The sequence below is a fragment of the Onychomys torridus genome, chromosome 1 (genome assembly GCF_903995425.1).
Source record: "Onychomys torridus chromosome 1, mOncTor1.1, whole genome shotgun sequence".
NCBI lineage: Eukaryota > Metazoa > Chordata > Mammalia > Rodentia > Cricetidae > Onychomys > Onychomys torridus.
In genome coordinates, this window is record NC_050443.1 from 143402213 (window position 1) to 143415291 (window position 13079).

At 43.4% G+C, this 13079-nt stretch overlaps 1 protein-coding gene across 1 annotated transcript in view; it reads left to right on the top strand.

The window, feature by feature from the left end:
- The first annotated feature begins 351 nt into the window (after window positions 1-351).
- Dock8 (dedicator of cytokinesis 8) overlaps window positions 352-13079 on the top strand; it is a 207046-nt gene continuing 194318 nt past the window's right edge. Inside the window, exon 1 of the mRNA XM_036209142.1 lies at window positions 352-496. Within this exon, the coding sequence (XP_036065035.1) occupies window positions 444-496 (53 nt within the window). The 5' untranslated portion in view covers window positions 352-443. The remainder of the gene's footprint in view (window positions 497-13079) is intronic.

Sequence of the window (13079 nt, forward strand, 5' to 3'; positions counted from 1 at the left end):
ACCCCTCCATAGCCCCAGGCTGCTCCTGGACCGGGCGCGCTGCCCCAGTTGCTCAGTGGCTCCGGCCGCCGGCGTTTCCGGCCAGCGCTCGCGGTTCCCGCTCAGCCGCCGGCGTCCCTCTCCGCCCGGGGTCAGCGGCGGGAAGCGCGCGCCTGCGGCCGGCGACTCGGAGCATCCGGATCGCGGTTTCGCGCGCGGTCCACGCCCTCGCCGAGCGCTCGGTGCGTGCCAGGCCGGGCGGCGCTGTGGGCGGCGGTGCAGGGCCCTCCGTCCCTCCCCCTCCCTCCCCCCGCGCCGCCAAGGTGGAAATGCGGAAGTTTCCTGGCGCGACTGACAGATGAGGCTGGCGGCGGGTGCGACGGGCGCTGCAGCGGCTGTGCGTTCGGGTCCCGTCCCTCCGCAGCCCCGCGAGTCCCGAGGCCGTCGAGCCGCGCGCGCGCGCCATGGCCACGCTGCCGAGCGCCGAGCGCCGCGCCTTCGCGCTCAAGATCAACAGGTAAGCCGAGTCCGCGGCGGGGCGCGCGGGTCCCAGGGCGGCTGCGGCGGCGAGCGCGCGGGGACTCAGCCTCGATCCCAGTGTCCTCACCCGGGCCACCACCCCAACCCGGCGTGGCTCCAGCCGCCCCTCGCTGTTCTGACAGGTGGCAGGGCCGGGAGAGCGCAGTGCGAGCCCAGAGTGCGGTGGCGCGCGCCACGACTTGTCTTACAAATTGCGCCTTCCTTCCAGTTCGGAAAAGGGGAAAGAAGCGAAGTGGCTGAAATCCGCTCTGCTTTGAAGCAGACCCGTCCATCCGTGCCAGGGTTAGGGCTCTTTCAACCCCGCCCCCCTTCCAGAAAAGATCTTGGCTCCTGATGACATCGCTATTTTTATTCCTTGGTCCAAAGGGAGCCAGCAGTGAAGTGGAAAAAGTGATTTTTAAAATTCTTTATTTAAATAAGCAAAAAAGAATGAGCTGATATTTAAAGACTTAGAGCGCGCCAGCAAAGTGAAGAACACAGGTATCTCTGATTTATAATCAGAGTTGTTCAGGCTATATCTGTATGTGTTGACTGCTCAGAGTTCTCAGTAGATTTGAGTGGCAGCGCTTCCTCCATTGAAAACTGCTGACAGGCATTCAGGGGCATTTTTGCCTTGACCTGGGAAATCAAGACTGCCTGGCTAAAAGATAATGTGGAACTCCACTGTGAAGGGCAGCCCTCGGGAAGATTTCCAGTTTTTGTTTTTGGCTCTTTTTTTTTTTTTTTCAGTTGAGCCTGTGGGAAGTTGATTCACAGTAAGTTCATCTTTGGGCTGCTAGTGAGCGGAGCCTGAGCCACTAGGAATATAGCCACCCTTGAATAGTGAACAGTTAAGGACTTCAGAGGGCCTATGGAGCTGCACTGTGTAGTTTCGAGCAAACCATTTCTCATACCTCTCTATTTCATCTATCAGATAAGTTTAATTATTTTTGTGGACTGTATACAAATGTTACAGGCTAAAGGGTGCTAGTCTAATGTCGTAAATTATAGCGGACAGTCTTCCTACCGGACCTTTTTTTGCTGGGGCAGTAAGGGCTATTCATAGGAGTTTTTGGTGGGTGTCATGGTTGCTTAGCTGCTTCTCCTTACTTTGTCCCTGTCATGAGAAAGAAACAAGTCAGGAAACAGGAACAAGGGCAGGAAGAATGTGAGAGATTCAGGTGGAGTGATACTGATCTAAAGTGAGCCAGGCCTAAATTAACCCTGGAGGCACTCTTGCAAGGAGTTAGGGGGTTGGTGTAACTCAAGGGTTAAGAATTAAGGCCTTGAGTCAGATGTGGTGGACTGCCTATAATCCCAGCCCTCAGGAGGCTGAAACAAGATCACAAGTTAATGCCATTCTAGGCTTCTCACCGAGATCTTGCAACAAACAAACACAAAAACAACCATCCAAACAAAACTGTTAGAAAAAACAAGAGCCAGGGTACAATCAAATTTGCTCACAAATGGGCTGTTTATTGTGAACTAACTATATAACATTGGGCATACACATTTTAAATCTTTCTCAGCTTTGACCCCTTCCCCGGCTTCCCTCTGCCTCTCCAAGGCCTCACTTTGTAGCCCAGGCTGGCCCTGAACGCCAAGAAGTTTCTCCTGCTTCAGCTTTCCAGCTGCTGGGATTACAAATGTGCACCCCCATACCTGGCTGTTGTCAGTGGGAATAACCGTACTATCTGACCAGAGTTTCTCCCCTTCTGACTGTGGGGGGAGAGTAGGAGCAGGGTGCTTATGGTGCCTGGCTCCGAGTAAAGGTTAAATAACTGTTAACTGCTGTATCAGTGCCGCCTGCTTTATCATGGTCATTGTCATCTCTTACACCCACATCTCCGAGAGCCTAAGAAGGAAAGTAAGAAAGTAAACAATAGATGGAGGTTTTCTAGGCAGAGATCGTTTGAGGGTGGGTTTGGGGAGGCCAGTGGCCCCCTGGAGCTTCCTTGGGGCTGATGTCTCTCACATATACAAAACTGTGCCAACACAGTGCTGAGAACTTCAGACATACTCACTGGAACAGAATGTTTGTTCTAATCTGACTGGAAGTGTCCACACAGGAAAGTAAAATAGAAGATGTTTTCTAATCTTCCAGAAAGAGGATAAATTGTACTTTTCTGTTCTCAGAGTTCCCTTTTCCTCTGTTATACCCTTCTGTATATTGGGTGCAAGAATTACACTGGGCTTGGCAGGCGTCACTTTCAGAAGAGTGGCTTATTAAGAATGTGCCTAGTGGTAATACAACATTAAAACCCACCACTTAAAGATCACACACTGTGTTTCAGATGTTGTGTTATCAGAAAACCTTAGGGCACGCAAGTCATCTTGTACAGAAGATGCGTTTAGCTTTAATTGTCAATTTGACACAATCCAGAATCACCTGGGAAGAGGTCGAAATGATGGGCTGTCTGCAAGGATTTGCCTGTGGGCATGGCTGTGTTAGCTTCTCTATTGACGGAGGAAGACCTAGCCGGCGTGGGCAGCACCATTTCATGGACTCGGCCCAGAGCTGTGTCTCAGTGAAGAAAGTGGACTTGAGCAAGCCAGAGTGTGTATATGCGCCTTTTGTGCTTGATTGTGGGTGTGATTAGCTGCTTGAGTTCCTGCCCTGACTTCCCCAAAATGATGGACTGTGACCTGACGTTGTAAACCAAATAAACCCATTCCTCCCCTAAGCTGGAGCTGTTTTACCCCGGAGAGGGAAATGAAACTGGAGGGGAAGGGAAAGTAAGGCTGGTGATGTCCTTGCACAAGGCCTTGTCATTTGTGAAGGCCATCCCATCACCAGTGGCAGTCAGGACTACAGACTGCTCCTAGGACAACACTCTTCATTAGCCTCTGCTGTTCTGATGTGCGTGTTTTAAGAATTTCCTTTAAAAGCAAAGAATCAGCCTTAAGAAATCATTTCAGTAATAGCATTGACAATGTTGTCTCTGGGTAGTGCATAGTATGTAGACAGTATGATGTTTTGCGGTGTCAAGCATGGAGAAAATCATTTTACCTTACATGTGTGTCTGTTAGTTTTTAAAAGAGATCAAATCCCAAAAGTAAGATTGTCTTGAAATATGGCTTTAGGACTTTTTAGTACAAGTTCATATTTTCACCTTCTTATTTAACAATGATATTCCTTAATATATTTGCCATGAGAACCACTGTTCTTTCTGTCAATGAAATATTGCAATTTGACATACTAAAACTTACAATTGCGAAGAGCTACGCTCTGCGCCCCAGCCTCACCAGGGAATGAGCAGTGTCCTACAGTCTGTGAAAAATCTTCCCCAGTGCATTCAAATTTCTGTGGCTTCCTGAAAGCCTCGTTGCCCAGTGCAGAGACAGGGCCAAAGCCAGAGAAATTGAGAAGGCTGCCAGCAGCTGTCTCCCAATGGTTGTTGTGGCTCTCTGGTGCTCTTGTAAGCCTAGATTCAAGTGCTGGAAGTCATCAGGTAGGACATGCTTAGGAGCGTCTCATGTGACTGTTTCCCTTGTAAATACTGAAACATTTCTGTAGGACCTGTAGCTCAGAGTGATAGAAGATGAAACTGCCCCTCAATTGTTCTCAGTTGGCGCCAGATGTAGATGTAACCGTCTTGTTAAATAAGAAACACAGAGCCAATTGCAGAGTTAAAAGCCAAGAGGTCAGAGCAATAGCGGAGAGATGAAACCTTACCCTTCACTGCTGCTCTGTCTTTCCTCTCTGCAAGAGACCTACTTCCTGTGTTTTTCCCTTTTTCATAGACTTTCTGTTCTGCCTTCTCATTGGTTGTAAACCCAACCACATGACCTCCTTGTCATTGCCTGTCTGTACAGACCTCCAGGTCTTCTATGGTTGGTATTGAGATTAAAGGCATGTGCCACCACCGGCCCAGCTTCTGCTATGGCTTGCTCTGACCCCAAGGCAACTTTTATTAATATACAAATAAAATCACATTTCAATACAAATAAAATATCACTATATTTACTTTCTGGTGAACAATATGCATTTGTCTTGATTTTAGTTTTTCCCTGATTTCATGCAGAAGAGAGACTAGATCTGAATTAGGTAGTGGCAATAATGTTTGTGTTTGGGACTTTAGGAACTGCTCCATTAGATGTATTAGTCCTTCAAGGAGCATTCCCTTGTTAATTATTTCTTTGATTATGGGAATTTACTGCCTTTATAGATGTAGGAAATTATTAGTAATAATGTGAAGATTCATTAAACAATACCTTGGTTTTTTCCCCCTCTTATACAGTGTTAGTTATTAAACCTAGAGCCTTATGCATGCTAGGTAAGTGCTTTACCAACCAAGCCAAATCCCATATCACTTGCCTCTTTCAAACACAGAATAGGTGTAGAACTTGATCAGATGTTAAAGTAAAATAAGAACTTTGGAATAAGCAAGAAAATATATAAACTGTTGGGGGACATTTATGACCTTCTGGACATTCAAGATTGAAAGAAATAGAAAATATGACTTTTACAGTTTTTACTGTATTAGTCAACTTCTCTGTTGCTATGTCAAAATACCATGACCAAAAGCAGCTTATGGAAGGAAGAGTTTAATCTGGCTTATGGTTCCAGAGAGAGGGTCTATAATGGAGGCAGGGGGCAGCATGGCTACAAGCTAGCAGGAGAGGGAGCCCAGAGATCACATCTTCCACTGCAAACATGAAGCAGAAACAGCAGTCTGGAAGTGAGTCAAGGCTTAAACCTCCCCGTCCCCACCCTCCAGGGTTTCTTTGTGTAGTTTTGGTGCCTGTCCTGGATCTCGAGCTATAGACCAGGCTGGCCTCGAACTCACAGAGATCCACCTGGCTCTGCCTCCCGAGTGCTTGCTGGGATTAAAGGCGTGTGCCACCACCTCCCAGGCTTAAACTTTCAAAGCGTGCTTCCTCCGGCAAGTTTACACCACCTCCCTAAACAGATCTGCTAACAAGGGATCAAGTGTTCAAATACCTAAGCTCGTCCAGAACATTTCTCATTCAAACTACCACACTTCCTATGTGGCAGATATGGATCTAAATGTTTATATCGTACCTCACCCACCTCTATGAATTAGGAACAGTTACTGTCTTCATTTTATAAATGGGGAAATGGAACTGAGACAAGCTAAGTAAATTTCCATCTCACTCAGCTAATTAAGGTCAGAGCTGGGATTGCTATTCAGTCTGTCTCCAGAATCCTGCACTCCTACTCACAACATCATGATGTGTCTTGGTTTTGTTTTAAAATAACGAAGTCACAATATTTACTATCTACTAAGCATTGTGTCAGACAGCCAAAATTCCAGCACGGTGAGGGAGGTGCTCTCCAGTCCCCACCCCTAATGAGGAACTAGTGGCAGCTGAAAGCTACTGGAGCAGAGAGAATGGTTCTTTTTCGAAGCACCAGTGGGTGGCCCCACACCCATGCACACATGAGCAGCATGAATGTACTTAGTGTGACTAAAAAAGGAAAAAAAAAGACGTGGAGTTGGGAGGGGGACATGTTGAAAGAATATAAGGGGAGTTGGAGGAGGGAAATGGGTGGATGTGATCATATTTTATTGTATGATATATGAAATCTCAAAAATTACAATAAATGATAACAGTTGAAAATGCTTATTATTGATTGAATAATGTACCTTGTATGTATAATGAATGTGAATAAAAATGAAAATAAAACAGTAAAAAATTTAAAATTTTCTAAAAGGGAGAAAGACATGCCATTCAGATGGCTTTGCTGCCAAAAGCACTTGTGTGACCACCTAGAAACCTACCCTAGATGGAAAGACAGATCTGGTTCTCCAAGGTTGTCCTCTGAACGTCACACATTCACCATAATGCATGCACCCTCATTCATACACACACAGCATGCACACATGGTAATAATATACACACAGCATGTACACATGGTAATGATACATACACAGCATGCACATATGATACTAATACACATAGCATACACACGATAATACACACAGCATGTACACATGATAATACTCACATGATAATACACACAAAGCATGCACACATGATAATACACAGTATGCACACATGATAATATACACACAATAATAACACATACAGCATGCACATATGGTAATAATATATACACATACACACACAGCATGCACACATGATAATAATACAATTACAAGGTTTTTTTTGGAGCTGAGGATTGAACACAGGGCCTTACGCTTGCTAGGCAAGTGCTCTACCACTGAGCTAAATCCCCAACCCCACAATTACAAGTTTTTAAAAGTCAAACAAAGCATTAGGCATCCCAGTCACTAGGATGATTTTTTCTGGAAGATAAAAACCAGGTGTTATAGAAGAATAAAGTTACATGCAGTTTTCATTCAAGAACAACTCCAAGGTACCAACCTGTAATTCAAGCTACTTAGGAGACTGAGGCAGAAGGGTCATGGAATCAAATGCAGCCTCTGCAACTTAGACCCTGTCTCAAAATAAAATGTAAAAAGAGGGCTGAGATTATGGCTCAGTGGCAGAGCACTTGTCCAGCATGGACCAAGCCCAGTACTGAAGAAATAAGAACGAACAAACAAAAGAAAGGGAAGGAAGGAAGGCAAAAAGAGAGAGAAAGAAAGAGAGGAAGAAAGAGAGGGAAAAAGAAGGGATGGGGAGACGGCTCAATGGTAAAGGGTCTTGCTGTGCAAGCCTAGTGACTTGCGTTTGATGCCCAGAACCCGCACGGAGGTGGAAGGAAAGGACTGACCCCATAAAGTTGTCCTCTGGCGGTCATGCCTGCCCCACTTCACGTACATGTACATACACACAATAATAATCAACAAAATAAAGTTTAAAGAAAACCAACAGTTTGGGGCTGGAAAGACACTTCAGTGGTTAGAAGCAAGTATCCGTCTTGCAGAGGACCCTCCCCATGCATTTCTGAAGGCAGTGTTTACTTCCTTGTGGGCCCATGGAGTGGAAACACAGTGTCATATGGCTCCCCAGGGACAGGTAGAGCTCAGAGACCTGTCTCAGCTCTCCATACAGCGTTATAGAGGGCATGGGATGATGTCACAAACACACAGAGGCATGAAAAAGCAGGAAGTGAGCCTACTGGTCTCCTTGCTCGAGAACTCTTAAGAAGTAGGGCCACTGGGGTCTTTTCAATGGCAAACAATTAGATACTTAGTAATAATTTAGGCAATTTTATTAAAGGTTAAAGCAAGAGAAATGTACTATTCCTGGTCCTACGAGCATCTAGGCTTATTACCTGTCAGCTTGCTATATAGCCCAGGTTGGCCTCAAACTCATGATGATCCTTATGCTTCATCCACCCAAGTGCTTGGGTTACAAGCATACACCACCACAGCCAGCTTCCAGGTCTCCATTCTTTTAGTTGAGGGTTATCATTGCAAATAACAACACACACACACACACACACACACACACACACACACACACACACACGTACCCAAGCGCAACTCTGTACCTGAGGGAGCAGAAGGGAGAACAGAAATTGCGTGGAACAGAGACACTGTGTGTGAGTGTGTGTATTCAGAAATCAGAGGACAACTTTTGGGAGTCAGTTTTTGTTGTGGAATATTATTTTAAGATGTGTTACATTTATTTATGCTGTGGAATATTTGTTTAATGATGCAAAGGTGTGTTGCATTCTTTTATGTTGCATTTGTTTAACTCTGTGAAGCTGCGTTACTTTGCCTGCCTGCCCGAAACACCTGATTGGTCTAATAAAGAGCTGAACATGGCCAATAGCAAGGCAGGAGAGGGATAGGTGGGGCTGCCAGGCAGAGAGAATAAATAGAAGGAGAAGGGAGGAGCGAGAAAAGAAAGAGAGGAGGACACCAGGGGCCAGCTGCCCAGCAACACAGACAGCCATGGAGTAAGAAGGAAAGAAAGAGATATCGAATAAACAAAGGTGAAAACCAGAGGCAAAAGGTAGATGTGGGATCATTTAAGTTAAGAAAAGCTGGCTAGAATTAAGCCAAGCTAATTAAGGCTGGGAATTCATAAATAAGATAAGACTCCGAGTATTTATTTGGGAGCAGGGAGCAGGTCCCCAAAGACCAAAGAGTAAAAAAAAAAAAAAAACCAACTACAAGTTCTCACCTGCCTCCTTACTAAGGCAGGGTATGTCTTGTTTCCGCTGGAGTGTACTCCAGGCTGCTGGTTCACTAGCTCCTCCTACCTCTCCCTCCCATCTCACCACAGAGAGTGTGCTGGGATTACAGATGTGCATCACTGCATCTGGCTTTTTCCTTGGGTTGCAGGCATTTTACTGAACACACATTATCCATTATCAGGCTTGTGCAAGCACGTGCTGTTATTCGCTGAGCCATCTCCCTGGCCCACATTCCCGTGTTCCCTTGTAAATCTAAAAACATCTGAAGCAAAAGCACAGTAAAATAGCAAAGTGTAGTTAAGCCAAAAGGAAAAAAATGCCTACATTTCCACCGCTCATAAATTAATAGTTTTTAACATTTGGATACACTTCCTTCTAATTTGTACAAAAACAAAATCATCTTGTGCATGCTACATTATAATCTTTAAGTTTAATATGTGTCAACAATTCTCCATATCAGTTATTTGTAGGTCTATATGATAAATAATGTACGTGTATTATGATTTACTGAAGTAGTTATTATTGGGCATTAAGGTAATTTCCATTTTTGCAAAATAATGGAGAGATTGATGGAACAATCTAAGTCATGTTTTCTATGCTTCTGCAAACACTCCCATATACATTTCTAGTAGTAGAATTGCTTGTTTGTTTTTTTAAATGTGAGTGTATGCATGTATGTACAGCATATGTCAGTGTATGTGCCCATATATTCATGAAGAAACAAGAAGGAGAGCTGTGGTTACAGAGGCATGCAATCATGCCAAGCTTTTTACATGGGTGATGGCATCCAAACTCAGGTCTTCATGGCCTTACCCACTGAGCCATCTCCCAGCTTTAGCTCTTCAGGTTTTTGATGACCATGTTGACTAACAGAAGAGGAGGTTATCACTTTCTGCTCCCACCTCTGGCCCGGAGAATGCTCCTTTCCCTGCATCCAAATCCCACCCTACCCCCCAACCAAGGGTTTACCATTCTTTTAAGTGTTTATTTGCTAATTTTGACTCCTTGCCTAAATGTTTCTAGCCTCCTGTTCAGTTGCTCTCCTGGGTCACTGAGTGACCTTTGAAGGAATTTGTTTGTTTTTTAGCAGTGAAAACAGTCATACATTTCTCCTTTTTGCTTAAAGTACAATCCAAGATAATGGTCACTAACTTTTACCTTTTTTTCCCCCTTCCTTCTACTTTATTCCTTGAATAAGTAGGTGAATCATACAACTATCAGGCTAATCTAACTACTTCTTCATTGGTTTTGTTGCAAACTCTAATTACTGGGCCTTGAATTGTGGGTGGTTTTTTTTTTGGTTTTGGTTTTGGTGTTTTTTGTTTTGTTTTTTCTTTTGGTTGTTGTTTAATTCAGTCAATACTTCCTATAAATGTATAAACCTCAACCCCTTTAAATAAAACTACCACAAAATAAAGTTTCAAATTGCATCACTTATTGTATGTGATGAGGGAATAGAGAATGTGAGATTTTTCATGCTTTTTGTTCCTTTCCCTGTGGAGTTGGAATTTGAGGCAAAACATGTCCCTCTGCTTAGAAACCTCTGCAAGCTCCTGGTCTCCCCTTTCTTTGTTCTCTCACAATGGAGGCCAAAACTTAACAAAGCCCAGCTGCAACTGGATTAAGGAATACAGAACTGTAATCAACCACAACCTCCTCATCTCTTTTTTTTTCCTTTTATGTGTGTTTGTGTGTGTTCACATGTCTGTGGGTACATGTGTGGGTATATGTATGTGTGTGTGTGTAGGCTTCAGGTTGACATCATATGTCAATCTGCTTCTGTCACTTTCTTCTCACTGTCTTAAAGGTCTCTCACTGGACTCTGAGCTTGCCATTTTGGCTAGCCCAGCTAGCCACCTTGCTCTGGGGATTCCTTGTCTCTGCCTTCCACACATTGGCGTTACAGGAAGTCATAATACCTACTAGTTACTACCTGGGTTCTGGTGGTCTAAATTCTCCTCCCCACCCTTGCCTGGCAACTCATTGAACCATCTTCCCAGACCCCTCTTTCCATTCCCTTCCATTCTCCTCTCTCTCTCCGGCTTTTACATCTATGTCTCTATTTTTTTGTGCTTCTGTGCATGTGTGGGGGGTGGGGGTTTGTGTGGGGTGGCTATGAGTACTCTAGTGCCATGACACATGTATGGAGATCAGAGGACCACCATGGGGGTTCTGGGGAATCATGAAGTTGTCAGACTTGGCAGCAAAGGCTTACCTGCTGAGCCTTTTTTTTTTTTTTTTTTTTTTTTTTTAAAGGGGGCTCTTACTGAACACCCAGGCAGAACACTTTCTACCAGGAACCTGCAGTGGCCACATGGTCTAAGACAGTGGTAGATAATTTTCATTATACTTCCTGTCCTCCATTCCAGTCTCTCTAGACTGACTCTTAACTCTACTACAGCCTGCCTGCCAGAGCCCTTCCTGCCACCCAACCTTCCCTCCTTGAGAACTCTTCCTGTTGGTGTAGACCCTGATCCCCCTAGCTCTTTCTTTTCCTAGCCCATTTCCATTCTTCACTGTCACTGACTGACCTGCAAAAGCACTCTCTGCTAGTAGGCAACAGTAACCCAAGAATAGAATACCATTCCAACAAAGACACAACTAGATATGTACACCAAAACCACCTAACATCCTAACTCCAGATGCCTAGAGCCCAGTACAAAAACACAAACACGAACAGCCCAGACAAAATGCCTCCTTTTGAAGCCAGTGATCCCATTGCAAAAAGCCCTGAGCAATGCAATTTAGCTGAAGCACAGGACCAGGACTTCAAAGTAGCAATTTTGAATATGTTTAAGAGACTTAAAGAGGTTATGAACAAATGCCTTAATGAAAACTGTTAAAACACAAACAATTGTTTGAAAGACATGTTACAAGACATGGAAGGGAGAATTTCAGGTCTTGAAGACAATGCAAAAGAAAGGGATACCACAGTCAAAGAAAATGTTAGATCTAAAAAAGTCCAGGCACAAAACAGCCAGGAAATCAGGGACATTATGAAAAGACCAAATCTCCAATTAATAGGTATAGAGGAAAGAGAATAAACCTAGGTCAACAGCACAGAAAATATTTCAAACAAAATCCTAGAAGAAAATTTCCCCAATTTAAAGAAGGAGGTGCCTATCAAGGTACAAGTGTGCAGAACACCAAATAGACAGGACCAGAAAAGAAATTCCCCATGACACATAATAATCAAAATACTGAATTTACAGAACAAAGAGAGGATGGTAAAGGCTATAAGGAAAAAAGACCAAATTACATATAAAGGCTGACCCATTAGAATAGCACCTGACTTCTCAATGGAGATGCTAAGACAGGAAGGGCTTGGATGGATGTTCAAGTGCTAAGAGACCCCAGATGGCAGCCCAGACTGATATACCCAGCAAAGCTTTCAGTCACAATAGATGGAGAAAGAAAAAGCATACCATGGTAAAACAAACAAAATTTAAGCAATTTCTACCAACCCAGCTCTATAGAAAGCACAAGTAAAACTTTAGTCTAAGAGGTTAACCACATCCAAGAAAACACAAGGAATAAGTAACCCCAGACAAACAAAATCAAAAGGGGGGAGTCCCACACCATAGCAACAACGTAACATAGTAAGTAAAAGCTGATCATTCCTAACTCTCAGTATTAATGGTCCCAATTCCCCCAATAAAAAGATATAAACTAACAGATTGGATTAGAAAAAGGATCCTTCTTTCTGCTGCATCTAAGAGACATACTTTACCATCAAGGATATACATTACCTCAGGGTAAAAAGATGGAAAAAGATATCCCAAGTAAATGGACCATTGAAGCAAGCATGTGTAGCTATTCTAATATCTGATAAAATAGACCAAACAAAAAATAATCAGAAGGGATAGGCAAGGACACTACATGCTCATCAAAAGAAAAATCCACCAAGAGGATTATGCGCCAAATATAAAGGCATCCAAATTCATGAAAGACGAACTACCACAGCTAAAATCAACTGTTGACCCTCACCTAGTGATAGTGTCTGACTTCAGTTCCTGATTCTTGCTAACAAACAGGTCATCCAAACAAAAACAAAACAGAAATACTGGAGTTAAATAATGTCATAAATCAAATGAACCTAGCAGATAATCTATAGAACATTTCACACAAGCATAAAAAAATATATACTTTCTTCCCAGCAGCTCATGGAACTTTCTTCAAAATTGATTACATACTTGAACACAAATATAAATTTCTTGTATTCAACAAATATAAGAAAACTGAAATAACATTCTACATCCTATTTGACCACCATGGATTAAAGCTGGATATTAGCAACAACAGAAATAGCAGAAAATATACAAACTTGTGGAAACCAAAATAACTCATTACTGAATGAAAAATAGATCAAGACAGAAATCAAGAAGGAAATTAAAACTTTTTTAGAACAGAATAACTAAAAACACATACCTAAATCTATGGGACAGAATGAAAGCAATTCTAAGAGGCAGCAAGTTCATAGCACTAATTGCCTACACAAAAA